The sequence below is a fragment of the Barbus barbus genome (genome assembly GCF_936440315.1).
Source record: "Barbus barbus genome assembly, chromosome: 37".
Taxonomy (NCBI): Eukaryota; Metazoa; Chordata; class Actinopteri; order Cypriniformes; family Cyprinidae; genus Barbus; species Barbus barbus.
Window position 1 is genome coordinate 12,942,484 of NC_136715.1, and position 22,469 is coordinate 12,964,952.

At 37.8% G+C, this 22,469-nt stretch overlaps 1 protein-coding gene across 2 annotated transcripts; it reads right to left on the reverse strand.

Annotated features, from left to right (window-relative positions):
• Positions 1–243: 243 nt before the first annotated feature.
• On the reverse strand, positions 244–21,527 carry LOC306856567 (innate immunity activator protein-like). 2 transcript variants are annotated; one of them, XM_079395925.1, is made up of 10 exons: positions 21,407–21,527; positions 10,082–10,196; positions 8,612–8,745; positions 7,510–7,632; positions 7,177–7,408; positions 6,994–7,041; positions 6,357–6,645; positions 5,909–6,067; positions 4,499–5,258; positions 244–629 (listed from the first exon to the last, which is right to left on the reverse strand). In XM_079395925.1, exons 2-10 carry the CDS (start codon positions 10,134–10,136, stop codon positions 552–554), a joined length of 1,878 nt encoding a protein of 625 aa, XP_079252051.1. In that variant the 5' UTR covers positions 10,137–10,196; positions 21,407–21,527; the 3' UTR covers positions 244–551. The 2 variants fall into 2 exon arrangements, with proteins under 2 accessions (XP_079252051.1, XP_079252052.1); XM_079395926.1 differs by lacking the exon at positions 21,407–21,527 and adding an exon at positions 11,630–11,811.
• Between the last annotated feature and the right edge of the window lie 942 nt (positions 21,528–22,469).

Consider the following 22,469-nt stretch of genomic DNA (forward strand, 5'->3'; position numbering starts at 1 on the left):
TCACGTTTTGCAGTGTTATGTTTTCACTCCAATTCATGATTTTCAAGAATGGTGCTGTGATCATGTCACCAAAATCCTTGAGGTAAGATTACTAAATTTCCAAGATAGATGATGTTTTATTACTCTAATCATCTGGAAATTTATATTTGTTTTTAAAGCATCCATTTACAAAAATCACTGTAGGCTATTAAAGTCAGTTTAATAACTAAGAACGAACATTGATTACAAACAAACAGCATCTTTCTCTATATAACTTTATTCATTTTAGTATCAACACACACACTATCCAAACAACATAAAAAACACTTAGTAACAAATTAGATTTATTTCATCATACAAAAATGTCAATAAGTAAGTTAATCAATAAAACATTTTTTAAACATTGTCTTTCACAGTAAAACTCATATTTTGGGACAAGGCATTTCATGGAAAGTGATGACTGTCTTGACATATCCCTATTTTTTTTCGATGTTAAAAAGGTCTATACTTTAATCCATCAGCTCAATAAATTATTGAATAAATAGGACTGTTGTCATAAGGGGTCCATGGTTTCACACCTGGCTGGCAACCTCAGAGTCATCCTCATACAACCTGTCTGGAGTCCTAAGCACAACTCGTTTCTGGGAAACCTGGAGGAGAAAAGCAAAGAGAAAAGCGGTCAGTCCATAGGGAAATCTGTTTGCATTGCTTTAACATTTAACATTTAGCAGCTCTGTGGTGTTGTCTGAAGGTGTGCCATAAATCTGGGTTGCACAACAGCTGTGTCTTAAATCATGGATCTCAGCGTATTCTTACAACCAGAAATGCAAGCAATTATGGAATGGTTTAGAGTGAATACAGAATTTTATCCCATTTTATCCAAATATTTTCTTAACTACAGTCATTGCAAAAGGACAGGCAAGACCAAAGTGTCCTTCATTACTCTAAAAGTTTCTCTGATAATAAGAGAATATTTGAGTAGTAGTCTTCAAGATAAGCTCAGCTGCCTCTGCATTTGAAACACATGACATGATATAGGAACGAAGCAAATGTGTGTCTCAGGCAGTGCTGATGTTCCCACATATAAATATCTTCAAAGGGATGACCCAAGACCAAATGACTAAATTAACCACCCAAATCATGTATCTGAAAGTTTGTGGTTTTGAATTCCTGTGGTTTCTGCAAAGTTTCAAAATGAGTGAATGTGTGTCATTGCTCAACGCAAGCGCCTCATTTTTACTTCTATCCTGAAGGCATTTGTACTCCATCTTAAATTTATTCAGCAGGGAATTTTCAATCATGTGTCATGAGACTTGTTGGTACATGTGCACTGCATTCTCTAGGTGTCTGAGTGCACATTTTTGACTGTAATGTAAATGACCTGACTCCCACCCAAATAATACGGTCACCCACATTCTTGTTTGAGAAACAGTTTGTGTTTGGGATGGATTTAAATCAGTGTTGCAACTCAAAAATATGTTCTGATAGGGTCCTAGACATCAGTTCTGGGGAAACAATCGTGTCTGAATATGCCTACCTCCATACTACATATGGTAGGTACACTATAAAAAAATTATCGCGATTTTAACGGTAAAAAAACTGTGAAAATGCTAGAGTAAAAACCAGAATTCCCTGCATTGCATTTCAAATTTTGTTTGAATTTGACTATGTTTCTTCTTATCAGTCATGTTTATTAGGGTTGTATGTTACATCTAATGTTGTTAAATTAATGTTTATTGCATATTTCAGTTTAATGAGTCTCACCACGATGGTGTTTAGTGCTTGAGTGAATGACACTGTGCACCTTCTTTACTTACTTTTGTCAATTAGCAGACACTTTTGTCCAAAGCGACTTACAAATAAGAAAAAGTAACTAAAACTAAAAGTTACAACTCTATAAATACTATATACCCACATATTTAAGAAAATAAAGAAATTAAATAAAATTGACACATGCATATAACAACATTTCAATAATAAATATATAAATGAAAAAACTAAAATAAAAAGCGATACTTCTATCCCTTGCCGGTGTCCCTGCCCGGTGGAGTCGCACGGTAGAGTCGATGGTCTTTACACTCTTCGGTCTTCACACTAAGAGTCACACAGCTGCTGTTTTTTTACCGTAAAGTTTACAGATTTTTTTTACAGTGTAAAAAACTGAACAAAGTAGTATGTTTTCAGTTGTATTACCATTGAGTCTGTTAATATTTGACATTTTGTTAGGCTTATACAGTTCTTTATTTCATTGTTTAATTTCAAAACTACTGACATAGTCTGTTGACGTCATTATTCAATCTCTTTTTACTGTAATGGAGAACTTAAGTTAACTAGTACTCCAATTAGTAATGGATTACAGTAAACAGCATTAGGTCTTTGGGAATTATCCTTCTGACATCTTAACAAAGGACTTTAGTTTGACGAGTGACACCACAGCGTATGCTCAGGTTTTCTGCTGTATTCTTGACGCTTTATCTATGATCAAATTCAATGCCAAGCAATAGGAAAAAAAAAAGCAGCTAACAAAGACACCTATCGGTTTCAGCTAGGAACATGCCAGCTATTAAAATGTTGCTCGAGGAGATGCTAAAGTTAGAGTAGAGGTGCATTGGCCAAACAACTTATCTGGCTTTCTCTTGAGAAATAAAGGTGCTAATGGGCCGGGCCGCTATCACCGTTTCCTTCCATCCAATAAAGCTTTTGTCCCTGAGGAATGGAATGCTCACCTACATATCAAGTTCACACACTGTAGCCACCGCAAGCTTGAATGAAAATAAACAGCAGAACAACCTTGACTGCATGTTTTCCCACTAGATTGTCGTGTTAATGGGAAAGTTCATGACCGTGAGGAATGGGAAAAGCTTCGAGTGGAATGAAAACCTGTGTGTGACAATACAAATAAACTCACAGCAAATGATCCATCTGGTGAAGTATTTGCTGCATTTCGAGCAGAGTATGTGAGTGGAGTGTGTATTCGCACTCCACTCCACAATTGTAATTGCAGCCGGTTACCGATCTACTGTAAAGTTCTTTCAAAAATATTTTTTTTATATCATGGTATATATCAAGTAAAATAACATTTGGGTAGTTTAGGTACTGTTGTGAAGGTGATATGTTAGCATGATGATATAATTGTTCATTGTTCCGAGCTGAGCATAATTAAAACGCATATTAACTATAGAAATGTCCGTGACTCTGTAAGATTCTGTAAACTCCAATGACATTTCCAGGAAAGCACCATTTTAAAATTCCCTGATATTTCCAGTTTATCCATGACTGTGGGAAACCACATACATATCTGTGAGGAGAGAGTGACATGTTACTCATCATTCAATTTTATTTCCTTATACTGCATGACAGAGCATCTCATTAATTTTCTTTGTTTTTATTTTTAAAATTAATACAAGTAATCTATAGTCATTCATCCTCTGTCATTAATTTTCATTTAACATTTGTATTTTTGATCATGTCTTCCACAAATTCCATATTTATTTCTTTTCGACTGGTAATGAATAGTCAATCAGCACTGTAAAACCTAAGGTGTTTTTTTTGTTAACATGCAATTGTTTTATTTATTAATGTATGTAATGCTCAGAATGGAGCAGTAGCAGTTTCCTTTGAATATACGAGAACACGACATTCCTCATACTCATACGCTACCATTCAAAAGTTAATATTTTAATGCAAGGATGCATTAAATTGGTCAGAAGTGACAGTAAGGACATTTATAATATTACAAAAGATTTATATTTCAAAGAAAACGTTCCATTAATCAAAGAATTCTGAAAAAAATCAGTGTTTCCAGAAAAACAAAGCAGCACAACTACTATTTTCAACACTGACAATACGAAATGTTTCTTAAGCACCAAATCGGCATATTAGAATGATTTCTGAAGGATCATGTGACACTGAAGCCATCACAAAATTTGCATTTTAAATATATTAAAATAGAAAAGTTATTTTAAATTGTAATAATACACTGTGCCAAAACAATTTTCATTTGCATTTTTTTTTCATCAAATAAATGCAGACTTGGTGAGAATTAGAGACTTCTATAAAACATTTAATAAATCTTACAGTCTTCAAACTTTTGAACAGTAGTGTGCACTGATTTAAAACATTATGTTCTACTGTCTCTGGCAACCATAAACAACAAAATGACAATTATGATTTGTGTGCAGTTTGCTATTGTGCCATTCCCTACACTAATTTCAATCAAAAGCTCTTTCATAGCTGAACACCACACCTAGATCCAGCAGTGATCTCATTTTGACACAGCAAGAGCATCAAGCCAATCTTCCCCCGTTCCTCAGGCAGGCCTGGGCAGTGCGTAACTGATCTGCCTTTTCTGGAAATTCCTCTCCCAACAGACTGATACTTGACAGAAAGGCGATACTGCTCTATTCTATTTCATAAGGAGCCAAAATAGTTACATATTTGGAGATGTTTCCTTTCTCTTTGCAGGTCAATACATTTTCTGCACATTTATTCTGAGTGTCTGTAAGGAAAGCCTATTTACCTGCTGTTCCTGGAACCGGTGGTGCTGGGAAAGCGAAAGCGGGGACTCTTGCCCAGGCGCATTTCGGATGCGGAGCGTGCCCTGCCTGTTCCGGTCTAGCGAGTGCGTGCGAGGCGGTCGGAGTTGGTTGCGTTGGTGCCACGATTTGAGTTCCTCCGACACCACCTGCCGTGGCAGGCCTCTGCTAGGATGGTGCGGATACTCTCTTAGCGAAGGAGCCCGTGATAATTTCACATGGGCAGGTAACAACCTGCAACTTCGCAGCTGGGAAGGCAAAGCCTCACTGTAGCAGTATTCATAGTGACCATTAGATGAATAAACAGGCGAAGGGGCCAGGTGGCTTATGTACGACGATCTGCCGCTGTCCATTTCCAAGGGGTGACCCCATCCATCCTCCATGTACCCCCTAGAACAATTCGGTGAGGACTGGTACTGAGCGTTCTTGTAGAAGTGGGTAGGAGAGCATCTTTGTGGTATGTGGTTGTCATTGAAGCTGGAGTATTGGTATCCGTACTGGGGTTGGTAGGGCCACGGGAGTTCCCCCGGGTGCTCCTGGCAGGGCGAGCTGGCGTAGGACTGCACAGAGTGCTCCGAGTTGCTGTCCTCAGAACTAGAGTAGTACAAAGGGTTTCCTACATTTAGACTTATAGGAGAGTATTCTAATGGTGTCACTGCAAAATCTGTCAACCGTCTCCTGGGGCCCCTTGAGCGCCCACGTTCCCGCTCGGGATCATAAGGGCTGGGTTCAGTGTTGGGAACTCTGTTATAATGAGAAATTAATAGATTTGTCAACATTTGAGATGATCATACAATATGTAAAACACGTGTGATCTGAACTGTACTCTACCACTCAAGAGTTAGGGGTCAGTTTGATTTTTTTTAAAATAAATTAATATTTTTATATAGCAAGCGTGAATTAAATTGATCAAACATAACAATAAAGACATTTATAATATTACAAATAACAATAAATGCTGTTCTGAACCTTTTAATCATCAAAGAATCCTGAGAAAGAAACGTATCACAGTTTACACAAAAATATTAAGCAGGACTACTGTTTTCATCATTTATGATAATAATAAATGTTTCTTGAGCACAAAATCAGCATATCACAATGCATTTCTGATGGATCATGTGACCCTGAAGACATGAGTAATGGCTACTGAAAATTCAGTACCATCACAGAAACAAGCTACATTTGAAAATACATTAAAACGGTTTTAAATCAGTGTTTATAATTGTAATTATATTTCACAATATCACTCTTTTTATTATATTTTTGATCATAACAATGCAGCATATTACATATGAATTACAAATGGGTTATAGTTATATCAAATATATTCGTATAAAAATAAATCAACCGCAGACTTTAGAATGGTAGTGTTTGTGAGTAAAGTGAGATCAAACCTAAAGGACTGTATCCTACGCAGGTGCATCTCTGGAGTGGAGGGTGCGCTGCAGGACTGTGTGTGTTTCAGGGCAGCATGGGTGGGTATCTGGAGTGGTATCCCGGCCTCCGCAAGACAGACCTCCAGAGGAGGCAACGTGGGGGTAACAGCAGGACTACTATGCATTGAAATACAAAAACACTTTTTTTTTTACACTTATGAAGACAAAACCGAAACAGTACAGCTGTAGTTTTGCCATGACGTGCTCTACTGACGACAATACATGTGTTCCATAAATTAACTTTGAGATGTTTGGCTTTATAGCCATTACAGAAAAGGAGGTGTGATTATACCCACCCAAAAAATTACTGTGATGTCTTAATGACCAGGTGAGTCAAAACTGCGTTTGACATGTAATACTTGCTTTGCACTGTAGAAAATGTAAAGAATAAAAAAGATATATGTACCTGGATTTGATGCTACAAGAGTGAGATTTTTTCTGATAGGGCTGGTCCAAACTACTCTCTATCCAGGGAGAGTTTTGAATGGGGGCCGGGTCATGCTCTAAGATTGGACTCTGGCATGTGTGCAAATCCTCCAGGGATTGTGGCGGGGTTTGATGAACAATGGCCTCCAGGGCCCGGTAGGAGGGGACTGTAGGTGTATGATGAGGGGGATAAGAGTTGGTTAGAGGTGGAGGGTGAAGGTCTACAGCAGGAGCAGGAGGCTCTGAAGAAAGCTGGGAAGACAGTTCCTCTGAAACATGGACGAGAGAGATTATTTAACAAGGCTTATTGGCATGAATATTAACTTATTAATTTTATATATATGTATATATATAACCAGTCATAAGTAGCATGGGTATATTTGTAGCAATAGCCAAAAAAACATTGTATGGGTCAAAACTGATTGATTTGTCTTTTTATACAAAAAATTATTAGGATATTAAGTAAAGATCTTTATTATTTCTATTTTTCAAATAATATAATAATTTGATAATAAAACCTGTAAGTAAACTATAAAAACAATCAGTTTTCCCCTTTTTTAAGGGACTGCAATATCTGAAAAATATCTGAAAAAACACTATGCATAAACATGACTTACCCTCATCCAGCACAGCTGAGTCTGACAACGAGCTATTGTCTGAAGTGCCTTAAACAGATAAAATAAGAAAAAGATGATCTTTCATAATCAAGCCGTTAACTTGATTACGATTACTTGATTACATGGTGGAGTAAAACAAAAAAAAACACCCTGAAAAAGTAAGTGCTCCTATTAATCACTCACATCCTCTCTGTGTGATCATGCCAGGGCGTGGTGAGGATCGGCCATGTTCCAGTCTCAGCCTGAACACAGCTTCCTGTAGCTCTTTGAGTTTCCTTTCCTCACGCTGGTACTGCTGGAGACGACTCCTCTTTACCGCTTTGCTGAGATGTTCCTCCTGGCACAGTCTCTGGGCCGCCACGTATATCTGCTGCTGAAGAGCCAGATTAGCCTCCACAGAGCTCAGCTCAGAATCCTGTTTATCATGTTCATCAGATACAGATTTATTTATATGAACAGTCGATTATAATCCATGATTTCTGTGAATACAGATTAAGTGTCAGTTCAGGACTTTACCTCAGTTCTATGTAGGATGCTTGGCTCATCTAATTTAAAAGCAGCTCCGATGCGCCTGCGAATTTGAGGGGGCTTCTCTCCAGGTAACAGGGGATAATCTGAGGACAAATGTCCTGTGAGCTCCTAAAACAGAACAGGGAATTGATTAGGGATGCCCTAGAATTAAAATTCTGGCTCATAACTGATTTGTTCTTTGTTATTGCTGCCAAATGGCAAATAATAAAAATCTATTTGAAAAAATAAAATAAAATAAAATCTATCTTGGGCAGTCAAGAAGATCTGTAATTTGTCAATGTAATTTGTAAGTACAATTACATTAATTACATAATCAAACAATTAAGTGAAACAGAACAAAGTCACTAGCAAGTTATCACGAACAAGCCTTTAACCAGACTTCCTGTTTCTCCAGTATGAAACCTTTCAGCGAGTCGGGACAAGCTTTCAACCGCTACATTATGCAAGCCTGTTGTTGAAAGATTCGGTTCTTGCCTAAGCCGTACCAAGAGCTCTACCTGCCAAACTAAACCAGTCATCTATCTTTTCCAAATCCATGCCAGCATACGTTTAGATACAATTCTCTTTGAGACAAAAACCTGAAGCCCACAGCTCTTTAAAAAAACCACAATAGAGGTGAAGCCCTTCAAAAACAGATGATACACACTGGCGTGACATCAGACTTATTGTGACATAAAGGTGTCATCAGACACTGAAGAACACCTGGACAAGCCACAGCAAGTGACTCCAACAGGATGCAATGATGCATTTCTGTGAATTAACATCTTGTTAGGAAGACTAATACACCACAATACACCACCTCTGGGTCTGAAGATGATCAACCTTTTGGTGACTCATCTCACTCAGTCATTGGCTTGACAAGAGGTGGGAATGATGTTTTTTTATTTTTTATAACATAAATAACTATTAAGCATCCTGGTAGCATTTGACATGCCTTCTGAAGACGTTATTTTGGGTGGCAAATTAAACTTCAAAAACATGATGGTATCAGCATGCAGTGGAAGTCCCCTCTAATTCCTGTGTGAAAACTGCCTTGTCTCTCTTCAGGAGCGTTTTGGTGGAGCAATGAGTATGAACAGTAACTTACAGCCTCTCTGATGCAGAGTTTCTTGAGCTCCAGCAAGCACATCTTCAGCCTGTCCTCTAGAGCTTGCTGCTTGAGTTTCATGACCCGGGTATGAGTATTCACATCCTTTATCACTGTGGTGGGGCTGTCAGGCCCTACAACAAATAAAACACCCTGATGAGGAGCAGCTTCAATAACAATAACAGAAAATCAGCAATTTTATTAAGAACTTGGCTTTGTTCCAATATGGGTATAGTCAGTATAGATAACTAAATGTTGTTTGTTCTAAATCGTAACCAAATTATGATATAGTATCCTAACAAAAAACCCTAATGATGCCAATTAATAATCAGCATTTGAGCAAGGGCATATCTCAGAAACTTATCTAGACTTTCAGGAAACAAATACTCATCAACAACTATGATATGATCAAAAATGAAGGCTATGACTGGTGGTTTCAGTCTCTGAAAGCGGCTAAATGAGTGACAACAAAGGATTTATTTCTTCTGTATCCGGTGACTGGAAGCAAACGCCTCTAGCATGTCTGGAGAGCTTATCTACTGAATTCTTCAACATACATTTTCAATCACTCATGTGACAGCACACAAAGAGAGAACTGAGCAATGACCAAAAAATAAATGTATGAATACACAGAAACAAATGTGATTATTAGATATACATTATGTTCCTTACATTATGTCAGAAATAGACTGACTTGTTCTAGTTTAAAAGGGCTTTTTAAAAACCTGGTATAGTGTGGCTGCTTCCGATTCAACCGTTACACCATTCCAGGTGTAATGTACATAATCTTGGATTGAAAACTAACTACTAAAACATGCATTTGCAAATGTATGTAAAAAATTACACTACTGTTCAAGTTTGGTCAGTATTATTTTTTTCATGTATACCTCTCATGCTTACCAAGGCTGGATTTATTTGATCAAAAATACAGTCAAAACAAAAATAAGGAGAAATATTCTTACAATTGTAAAACATTTTAAGATTTCAAAGAATTTATATTATTTAAAAAATGTTATAGTTATTCCTGAGATGGCAAGCTGAATTTTCAGCAGCTGTTATTCCAGTGTCATATGATCTTTCAGACATCATTCTAAAATGCTGATTTGATGCTCAAGAAACTTTTTTAAAAATTATTATTCATGTTAAAAAAAAGTTGTGCAGCTTAACCTTTTTGTGGAAACTGTGATGCATTTTTTTCAGGCATCAGAAAAAGACATACTGACCCCAATTTTTTGAACAGAAAGTGCATTTTATCAAATCATTTATACATGTCTGTTATAAATATAATTTTATTTATGTGTTGTGACAAAGTTTTGCTTTCACTGAACTATACAGAAGAAAAAACAACACTGAGTAAATAATGATACAAATGTCATTTTTGGGTGAACTAACCCTTGAAGCTCACAACCACATGCTATATGGCATAACATATATCATTGTATATGGCAATGTCTAACAGGCTGAACCTACCAGAATGCAGAATAACCCCACTGTCAGTATCACTGATCTCCTCTTTTCCTTCCATGACGGCTGGTCAAGTGGTCTTCGAAGTAAAAGCCTCGGTTTTCTCTTACTTCACGAGTTCCTAAAAACCAAAACAACTTTTATCACACTCACCAGAGATCAATTTAGCTGTTGAAGCCAAAGTGAACAAAAACTAGTCTCGTGGAACCACTCAGCCCCTCAGCTGTGATGGGTGTCCTGACCCCGAGCCACAGGGGTCAGAGCGGATTCCAGGAGACTGCTCTGGCAAACAATAGTTTTCACAGGGCCACTAAAAATCACAGTCTAACTACGCCTCTCGGCTATGCACCGTCAGCAGGAGCTCAGGGTGAGCTTTAACTAAGAGGCCATTCAAGTAAATACTCTTCCTTTAAACATCCATCTGTATCTGAAAAATGTCAATTTTCCAGGAGGAACAAGGCCGTGCTGTGCTTAGATTACAACACTGGTATGCTCCCAACAGAAGAGGTTAATGAAGAGGGCTGCTATGCCTCATTGCACTCACTTGTAATTAATTAACTTCGATTCTCTTCTACAACAGTTTCTCAGACCACTTACAGTTCAAAGGAACTGCAATTAGCTACAGACTGGTTTTCACATCTCTTACATTTACATTAATGGCAAATTCCTTTATTTATATATACAAACACACATATATATATATATATATATATATATATACACTTGTAGCCTATATAAAGTAAACTGATATTAACGTAAACATTTCTGTGTCATTTCCCAACAACATGTGACATCATAATGCCAAAGTCTAGACTACTACCAGCTTGTGACACATATGTTCTGCGGTGTATGGCTCTGACAAATCCAAGAGTCTCACCGTCGGCTTCCTGTCAGTGTGTCAAAATGTTATTCTACGCCATGATGACAATCTCCAGAGTAAGCTGTGAATATCTACAGCTAGATATATAATTGGTCAGCTGTGATTTTATTACTTTGAAACTGCAGATGCACTCTAAGTCACTAACAGTGCAACCAGTCATTCTCGATGTCGCAATCTTTAAAGAGATATCATGTTTATAAGGTGTTATTATAATTATTGTTAACCGTTCTACCAGTAATGCATGAAATATTAAATCCTAACCAATAGTAGTAATTTTTATATCGGGAATCAATTTTTAACTACAGTTTTATTTCTGGATTTTATTATCAGTAATATTATAAAAACAATACAATTACTGCAAAGTTGTTGTTTTAGGCTATAACTTTTAAGTTAACATTTCTAAGTTGGTGTTATTTATCAGTGGACTCCATATTAAAGAACTCATAACTGATCAAGCAAAAAAAAATAAAAATCAATCCGATGTTTAGAAAAACGAGAATTAAAGCACATTAACTGCAAAACTTGTTACTTGTTATAATTACAACTATCGTATCACACAACCAGTAAGAACATTCTCTAAAAAAAAAGAATAGAAAAAGAAGGCTCTAAGCATTTAGCTGTGTTTGTATAACATATATGATAAACTACAGTCATCATCACATTAAAGTACTCACATGTTGTTAAACACTGATCCCTCTTAATGTATAAGTGTATCTGGCAAACAAAATCAGTTGATTTCCAAGACAGGTCTAGCTCCACACTGCACTCCAACTCTGGATGAGCACCAGTAGGAGTTCTTACTGTGAAATGAACCTGGGCGCGTCTTGCACATACCTCTGTATGTGTGTGTGTGTGTGAGAGGGATTTCACAACGTCACACCTCTTGTACACACTTGACGAAGGCTATAATAACTCCCCCTGTTATCATTGTTATCAGCATGTGCACATACAATTATGAAGCAAATGATGAAATCACACCATAAAAGTGTAAACTAGGTGTCAGTCCTGTGTCTTGTTTTCCCCTCCTCTCGTGTCTCTATTTGACCTTTCTCGTTCCTGTGATCATTAGTTAATTAGTCCCGAGCCCCGTTTGATTAGTTCTCACCTGTTCCTTGTTGATTTCCCCATGTTTATAAGACCTGTGTTTCCCTGTCTCTGTGTCCGGTCTGATTGTCGTATATGTTCGTCTCTCCCCAAGCTCCTCGTCTTTATGTGGATTGCAATAAAGGATTACTTTTGGAATCTCCGTGTCTCCTCACTCCTTGTGCCCCGAGAGGGTTCTGACAGAAGACCGGACCTATACAGTAAGAGGCGTCCAATGTTTTTTGTTTTCGTTTTTTAAAGTGTTTTTATTTTTTCCAGTTTTTCGAGAGCTTCGAGGGCGCCCCCGAGTGTCTGCGCTTCGAGTGACTGCGCTTCGAGAGCGCCCTCCAGTGCCCGGGCCACAGAACCCGAAAGAATAAGGCCATGGCCTCCCGAGTCCCCTGAACAGCCATGGCCTCCCGAGTCCCCTGTCTCGCCATGGCCTCCCGAATCCCCCATGGCCTCCCGAGTCCCCTGTCTCGCCATGGCCTCCCGAATCCCCCATGGCCTCCCGAGTCCCCTGTCTCGCCATGGCCTCCCGAATCCCCCATGGCCTCCCGAGTTCCCTGTCCGGCCATGGCCTCCCGAGTCCCCGGATCCGCCATGGCTTCCTGTGTCTCCCGTTCTGCCATGGCTCCCGGAACGGGCCCCCGCTCTGGAGGCAGGTAGCCCTGCCCCTTGATCCCTGGAGGCCTCCAGAGCGCCCACCCCCCCTCCCCATTAGATGGAATAGGGCGTGAGGACACACTTTCTGGAGGGGGGCGTTATGTCAGTCCTGTGTCTTGTTTTCCCCTCCTCGTGTCTCTATTTGACCTTCCTCGTTCCTGTGATCATTAGTTAATTAGTCCCAAAGCCCCGTTTGATTAGTCCTCACCTGTTCCTTGTTGATTTCCCCATGTTTATAAGCCCTGTGTTTCCCTGCCTCTGTGTCTGGTCTGATTGTCGTATATGTTCGTCTCTCCCCAAGCTCCTCGTCTTTATGTGGATTGCAATAAAGGATTACTTTTGTAATCTCCCTGTCTCCTCACTCCTTGTGCCCCGAGAGGGTTCTGACACTAGGTGTCTAAGTCAAGACCACAATGAAAATCTTAAACTCAAAATGTAATTCAAACTTGGACATAAACAATAGGCTTTTCACATTTTAAATAGTTAAACCTGGGTTATCTTGCTTGACGTAAGAGTGGACCGAATGCACTTTTTCAGACTACAAATATAAGAATGAAATGGTCCCTTCTTTTCTCCAGTTCATCTGTTTTCCGTCACTGATATTTTTTTCTGTTTATATAACAAAAGAGCAGGGTTTCATAACTCCAGGTAAAACAATGTACTAACCCTGCTTCTTTATTACAAGTGTGAAAGGGGTTAAAACCAGGATTTAGAACAAAGATAATCTAGGGTTAAGGGCAAAGTGAATAGCCTTAATACAAGTTTTGGAAGTTTTAAAACAAACTAACTGTTTAGGAAATATATGAATAAGAAATATTTTAAATTGAACAATATTTTTGGGTCACTAATCAAATAAGCAAAGTTGTGACATTGATCATGTGAGCTCCTTTGTACAGACAGCCAGATGTTCATCCATCAAGTGATCTTCTTTGGATCTTCTAAAATCATGCTTAAGAATATGATCATCAAGTTTTTATACAAACTTGAGGAGTTTGTGCAGTTCAAATGTTGCTACGAAGCAAAAGGCTGGAAAAAAAAATTCTGAGCATTTTGACATGTATTTAATTTTTTTGGTTCAGCTTTTCACTTAAATTGGTATGGCGATAAAATTATTTGCAATGGAAAAGTGTATTAAATGAAAAAAAAAAGGCCAAACAATTTTTGCTAGTGGTCTCACACTTTCAGCCTCTGCATAGGCATTCACAAATCAATGTTTCCCTGCCACCCCCTAATGGTGATACTTAGGCCAACACCATTTTCAAACCATTAGACTATTTATAAGAACTCACATGGATTATATTAACATTCAGTTCAAAAAATCAATTACAGTAATCTGGATTTTTTTTTCTTCTGCAGTTAACTTTTCTCAGAGTACTGGTGTCCCAGATTACCTTAATTCACCATTTGCCTTTAAGATAACCAATTGATGCAAAGTTACAATACCACACAAGCAAGGAAACAAACTCCTTGTTCAATGACTTTTTTTTAACAGTACTGTAATGCAAATGCTGTTGTCATGCATACAGTTACCTCAGTGAGGCATTGTGTAGACACTCATTCCACTCTAACATTCTGACCCAATAGGAAACCAAGCCACACACAGATGTCAGAGGAAGGCTTCTCCAGAGTACTGTCAGAGATGCTGCACCTGCTGCTCTCATGCATCGTTCACATACATTCGGGATCCTTGTTCTCACACTGGGTCTCCAAGAATGCCAGTTAAACGCCTATAGGAGCCACCATGGCTGCCAGACGGAATAGTATCCTATCACCCAAGGAAACACGACTGCTGGAGCATACCGGTATCTGGTTTCACAACTCGTCTACACCATTACTCTGTGTCCTAAAACACAACAAAACAAAAAGGCTAGGAATGGGATGGTCGCTTAGCATATTTGAGTACTCAAATGTAAATTAACTAAGCCATGAGCATTATTATTTTTATAACATATCACCAAAATTTGACTTTTTTCAGCTCGTTTGCTTCATTTTTGCTTATAGTTGCTGGGTTTTGATCAGTAGCTATATTTGCATGCACCCATATTATGTTTATAATAATGATTCATTGCTTAATCAGACTGAAATGCCTTCATGTAAACACATTAAACAATCCGATTAAGCCTGAGCCAAATGAAACTTCGATCAGATTAAAAGGGGTGGTGTAGACCTAAAATTATCCGATCAATAAGAAAAAATAAAGCACATAAACATTCACATACATTTTCATCACACAAACTTTCTCATGTCTTACAACCTGTTCAGTGGACGAGATAAATGTGAGCTTTCTTTTTAGATGTTTTTTTCAAGACAAAAATGACAATTATAAATTAGAAAAAAAATTCTAAAGGATCTGGCCCAACGACTGACTAAAATCTGCCAATTTCTTAGTCCCTAATTTGTATATCTTGACATCAAACAAAGATAAAATAAAACAATGGGGTTAAATTATGATCATGTCAGCTTTTTAAAAGTTTTCAGCCTTCAAAAACAACACAAAGCACCATTAAAGTATCATAAAGATTCATAAGCTGCAGTATACATCAGGTTTCCTGAGTCCATACAAATTCGAAAATAAAGTCAAATAAAGTCATTTGGGTTTAAAACAAAAGAGTTAAAAAAAATGCTGGCAGAATGCAGAAATCAGTACACTTCTTTGCCTAACATAACCATGGGCTGGGCTCCACAAACACTGAATTGAACACTGACCTCTGAACTGACCAGATTTCGTCACAAGACTTATGTGGGAAGAAATTGAGTTTTCTGGATCATGTTATTTGTGTTAAAACAAACTCCAAAGGGACTTCCATGCTAGGAGATACTGGAGGAATAAGTGTGCTATTTTAGACAAATCAGGCGAACACAGCTGATATTTAGTTGGGAAATTTCCGAGAACTGCTTTTAAGCAGTAAATGCACAATGGATGATTAAGAAAACAACAACAGCTCACTAGTGTTTTTTTTTTTTTATCTGGCACTAACTAGATGATTCTAGAATTGTTTTTATCTTCCTGTAGCTTTATACAACAGCATGCTATTAAGAGAGCTAGTACAAGTCCTTTGCTGTAAAATGGGTGTCTTGGGTCATGTCAAATGTGCATGTGAATGTTATGTAGCAGCAAAGTCTGCATAGCATCAATGGGTCACAAATCTAAACTAGCAAACTGAACAAGACAGTTGCGATAGAATATATTGTTTATTTAGTGCAACATCCACTGGATTTCCATAGGATTAGCTGTCTAAAAGTTAAAGCTGATATTGTATGGAAGCCTGTAGATTCCTATCTTGCCTCCTCCCGGGGATTGGGATATGTTGGATTAGCACGTACGGGAGCCGGAGAGGGTTTTATTATTGTGGGGATCTCCCCCATCCTGCCCATTCAGACAGGGAGCTCAGGCACGCTGGGAACACCAGTGAACTGTGGTGGCTGCATATTAACCTTTACTCAGGACCTGTCTACACCAGTCACAAAAAAAAAGAGGCCTATAAGGTCGAGTTTTATTTTATTTACATTTAGATTCAGAAAAAAAACAAAACATACTGAATTTTGCCATTAAAAGGGAATACAGATTGTCAAAACATTACACACATACACTGTTTAAAAGTTTTAAATGTCTCTTACGCTCACCAAAAATATTTAATATATTTTAAAATGTAATTTACTCTTGTGGTGGCAAAGCCGATTTATTCCAGTCTGCAGTGTCACGTGATCCTTCATAAATCATTCTAATATGTTGATTTGTTGCTCAAGAAAGATTTCTTATTATGACCAATGTTCAAAACAGTAGTGTTGTTTAATATTTTTGTAACAATGTAAAATATTTATCTATTCACATTTAATCAATAATGCATTCTTGTTGAACAAAACTTTTAAATGGTAATGTAATACATAGATTACACTGATGACGAGTTATAGGCTATATAATATCAGGTTATGACTACATAAAAAAATCATTAATCTCACTAATGTTATGCATGATATTTCATGCACAATGTAAAAAGTGGAATATGCAGCTATTTTTTATATGATCTGACCCTACTTTCATTTAAAAAGTCAAGTTGATTGAGTAATTTTAAATAATACCACTATACGTTAGACTTGAATTAAAGGAACACTCCACTTTTTTTTGGAAATAGGCTCATTTTACAACTCCCCAAGAGTTAAACAGTTGAGTTTTACCGTTTTTGAATCCATTCAGCCGATGTCCGGGTCTGGCGGTAGCACTTTTAACTTAGCTTAGCACAGATCATTGAATCGGATTAGACCACTAGCATCTCGCTCAAAAATGACTAAAGAGTTTCGATAATTTTCCTATTTAAAGATGGACTCTTCTGTAGTTACATCGTGTACTAAGACCGACGGAAAATGAAAAGTTGCGATTTTCTAGGCTGATATGGCTAGGAACTATACTCTCGTTCCGGCGTAATAATCAAGGAACTTTGCTGCTGTTGCTCTTGTAACTACAGAAGTGTCAAGTTTTAAATAGGAAAATTATTGAAACTCTTTGGTCATTTTTGATGACCAAATGCTAATGGTCTAATACGATTCAATGATCTGTGCTAAACTAAGCTAAAAGTGCTACCGCCAGACCCGGAGATTGGCTGAATGGATTCAAAAACAGTAAAACAACCGTTTAACTCTAGGGGAGTTATATGAGCCTATTTCCAAAAAAAGTGGAGTGATCCTTTAAGCATATTTTTAGTTTAGCAGACAAAACATTTTGTACAGTTTAAAAGAGTCAGCATAAAAGCAATGACTATAAGGCTAAACTAAATCACAGTCTAACAACTGCACTGTATAAAATTACAATGGAGGCATCTGATAGTGCACAGCAATCTAAAGCCTAGCGTGTGAACAGAAAAGGGATGTTACACTTAAGATGATGGATTAGGACAGATAGTTATAGAAAAGAAGAAAATGGAGTTTTGTCAAAACAACATTTCATTTTGTGACACTGAAAAAACATTGCTATCTTTAAGCATTAGGAAATGTTGCATTTAGCCTTAATAGGAATAGGAAGGGCCTCAAACTTGGTCCTAAACATACACTCTGTGGGTCAATGTCAGTAATTATTGACTTGTAATTACTCCAAACTCCAAAACAGCATCCATAGCGTAGACACTGCATAATTAAAGCTTTGGCATGTGAGACCAAGAAGGAATAAGGATGTTGAGGCCTGTGAACACCAACACCGCACCCTAGCATTTGGTACTTGTGTGGCTGCAGGGCTCCGTTTTGGCAGAAATTGGATGTAAAGTGGAAATTGGTTTCAAATGAGCCAAAGCACAGATGGATTCTCTGATGTGGACTGACGTGTCGTGCACTGTATACCACCAGCACTGCAGAACAGCACGGATCCCTCAGGCTGCAAACCCCAGGAGTACTTTCCCTCCATATATTCTTTACAACTGTGGCAAGACTGAGCAGATGAAACGGACCTCACAGATCCTGGCTTAACTCACTCTGCTTCACTGGGCAGTATGTCGGCTAGTGGAAAATGTTTGTGGCTAGTTCACCCGGGACATAGCACCCATATGAATACAACCATTATAATAGGCAAATAAAAGAATAATATCAGAAAAAAAACTTTGAAGAACACATTAAAGGGCAATTCCAGCTTTAATCAACACCGCTTGTGGCACTATGTTGATGTGACATGTCTGTGTTTTCCCCTGTGACCTAGTTTTCCCCGTTCTGTTTAATTAGTCATTGTGTTCACCTGTCAAGCCCTCGTTATCAGCACTATATTAGTTCCTGTCCTTTGAGTTCGTCGGTTATTGTTGATGTCTACGGCTGTGTCCAAATTCAGGGTCTGCATCCTCCTTAGGATCCTTCCTACCCGGTTGAAGGAGGAGGGATCCTCCGACGTCCGCAAAACCCGGAAGTCGGTGTTTGTGAATTTGGACAGCCTACCCTTCTTTCAGTTCCCTCCCTTACCCGTTGCTCATATCCTGTCGCCTAGCAACCGTGACAGCGCCAAGCAAGAAGCGGGAAAATGGACAAACAAAGAGTTATTCTCCTCATTTTAATTCTTTTGGAAGAAATAAAGCAATTAAATAAATTAAATACTTTCTTTGCTCGTTGTTGGAGAGTTTTTTTATATCAGACTACAAGACAGTCACATCCAGGTAAGCCATTATAGCCTATTTTTATTTGTTTTTAAGTATTCTACTAATTTCTCCTACAAATTCATTGAGCCGAAGCATAAACTTTGTTTTGTTTTGTCAGAGAAACTCCTCTCCCACTCCGCTACCGCTCGCTTCGTCCGCCATTACGCTCTGCCGAAAAGAATTATGGGATAGGTAGGACGGGAAAGGATCCACCACACCCATCCTTCCAATTCGGGGAAAAGGAGGACGTATTTGTGGGCCGCATTTGAAGGATCCTACGAATTTGGACAGCCTTCGTCGCGGCGCTGTGACATAACATCCTTCAAATGAATACTCCGAAGGATGCATACCCTGAATTTGGACACAGCCTACGTGTTCGTGCAGCCTGCTTCTAAGATTTCCTTGTATTCTCTCCTTGAATTATACAACTTTGTTGCCACGACAATGCAATGACTAAAATCCTAACAAAGAAAAAGCGACGGGAACAAGTTTACAGTTCAAATAATGCTTAAGTTTGAACTGAATAATTATTAGAAGTGCTTTTATAAAATTATATGCTTCACATTTGTTTTTAAATTTTAAATAAAGCAAAAAAATTGTCCCATTACTTTTCATTGCAAATGCTTCACTATAACCTTGATAATTAACTGTCTGTAACCAAAATGAACTGTCATGGCAATCAACATTAAGCTGCAAATGCTGTCTTATTTATTTCTTGAAATGTAAATTATACTCTGCATGTACACAGTGGAATATTTCTGCCAGGAACAAACAGGGCAGCATTGCTCTGATGTTCTTTTATCTATTACTCATGAATACAATATCTTGTTATATCATCCTTTCTTTATCCAAGAGGAAGTGCAGTGTTTCTTTGAAATCAGAGTGTTATGGTTACATATGGCTTTAGTTGGTTCCTGTTTAGTCTTTGTGTCATTGCACAGGACAGTAGATAAAATAATGATCTACTGTCCTGTGTGGTGACGCATGTGTAACAGTAATGCAGTTTAATAAAAAGCTATTTCTGACTAATTACTTCAGGTTTACAAGACTTGAATGATGCTGGATGTATTAGTTTATAAGAAAGGACATCACTCAATCACTTTTCTATACTGACTGTTTGATTTGTATTTTGTATGGGAAGGAAGGTATAGTCATCGCCCTATGTTGAAATATGAGCCCGGAAGAATTTAGAATAAAATAACACATTAAAAACAACAGATTTGTCAAAGTCAAATCCAATATAATGTGCTGCCGCACAAGCGGACAGAATAGAAACATCACTACAGCGTCTGTCATTGTATTAGGCCACATCCAGAGGTGCTAATGAGAGCCTTAAAACTGAGATGTTGGCCGCAAACAACACACACACACTGCTTGGCTCCGGTTTGGCTGACCCTGGCTATGAACCAACAAAGCCAGAGATTCCAGGGCTATTCATGTTCAGTGGTCTACTACACACCTCCCTCTGATGCCGGCCCACTCAAATCACCCTTGATGCTCTGAATCACACTGATCACTGGATTCCAAAGCATTACACAAGGACAAATTGTTCAGTTGTCTTTCTTACACAAGGAACAACACCTGAACAGTTACATTAGACTACAGAGCATTGACTTTATTACTTAAAAGCTAAACTTGTAGTTCTGACCTGTTTTGAGACTGACTGATCTAGTTCATGTGTCTTTATAAGCATTAAACTAAACCCCTGTTGCACAAATGAGTGTTCCCAGCTGAATAAATGAATGGTGTGTAAAATAATATCCACCTTTAGACAATGAAACAATATAAGCATGTGATTCTCATGCCACAGCTAAAATATCTGTGCAGGTTTTTTTCCTCCTTAGGTTCTAAACAAAGCTTTACAACTTCTCTACATTGTCCACACAATATTACACTTCCATATAAACAATAACCACAAGAGCTTACACAAGAGTTTTCAACATCCTTGTTCTCATTCTGCGTTTCACACTACAATATAATTTTGTAATTTCTTTATAACTTTAGTTAGAGTTACTGGATTTCAAAAATGTATTTTCTGAGTCACTAGTTAAATTTGAAGAGGTCAAAAAGCGAAAAGGATGTATCACTGCAGGTTGCATGATGGCATCGTTTTGATTTTACTTCAACACAATATGGACTAGGAAACTGTTGTCTAGTTATTTACAATGATTTCACAACTATAAAAGAGTTTACATTTAATTAACCATTTAGGGTATCACTAAACCACTACATTTGAAATAAGCATTTACTAATTAAATAATTTTTGCAGTAATATTTTCAACATAAAGCCTGGATTTGTCATTGCTACAAAATCTGAATGAATGTATTTTGCTGTATTTTCTAGAATTATCAAAATAGGAGAGTGTCGGGTTAATGCCACTTTGTTCAGTACACCCATGCTTTGAAACCATGCAGAAGTAAATGTATAGTTTTAATATATACTTTTCTGTATAGATGTCCAACTTTGAATAGTTATAGAGTTTGAATACTTGCAAGTTGAAGTAGCTGTGCTGTATAAGCTCGATTTTCATCTGGCGCGCGGCGTTAGTTAAGGCTATGTGTTGGTATTATCGATTAAGGAAAATATTACCATACCTTTTGTCGTCATAACAGGAAAACCTATGCAGAGTCGTCAATGCATTATCATGGGATATTGTTTATCCACGCTTTCTCCAGCGCCGCATTCCTAATAGATGTAAGCGAGACTCTGAAGAATGGACGATACCAAACTACGCGAACTAAAGGTGTGGCGTCTCACGTAGATTCACGCTGATGGTTCTGACAATAGAAATAACATTTAAAAGAAATTTGTGTTGCGGCAAAGTTAACATGAGACGTCTGAAGAAATGCGAGACCTGTTTATTTATTCTATATGCTTTACGACGACAATTTTATTTAAACTTAAAACCATACACCTCCCTTGTCCCAATGGTACGCCCCTCACCCCACCAGAAACTTTTTTCACAGCGCTGACTGAACTAGAGAAGATGGGAGGTCCGACTCATTTTCCCCAATCGGTTCTTTTGAACAACTTGTTTCAAAGAACTAGTTAAAAACGATTCTATACCGTTTAAATAATTGCAGTTTATTACTACATTAACAATAATTATTATATTAACATTTTAATAAGTGTGATAATTATAATGTCAATTCTGTTTAATGCAACCACGATAAAGTAACTTTTAGGTGTTAACTAAGATCATTGACTTTTCAGAAAAATATATTTTTTTCTTTTAACAGTGTTTTGAACTGTTGATCGTGAGCGAATTGTTCAGACCGGTTTGGTGAACCAGTTCAAAAGATTTATTCACAAATCGGACACAGTTAGATCCTGTTTTATTAATGGCTTAAATCATTTGCAAACGACACGCGGTACTGTATTGGATAGGAAATGAGGGCTTTTGTAATTTCTATAAAATGAGCTGTTGAGCTGCATGCAGTCGGATCTTTTGAAAGGCAGAGAAGGATATGTAATGTGCCATTATGGGACTGCAGGGTGCTGGTGCCTTTTTTATTAACATATCATGAAAGGTTTCACCTAGGTCTCACATTAAATGCATGCACTCCAGTCACAGAAAAGAGAGAAATGTTCATTGATTTGACGAAGCGTAGTTAAACATAGAATAACTTTCCACTGTTTTCTTGTTTCATGAGCCGA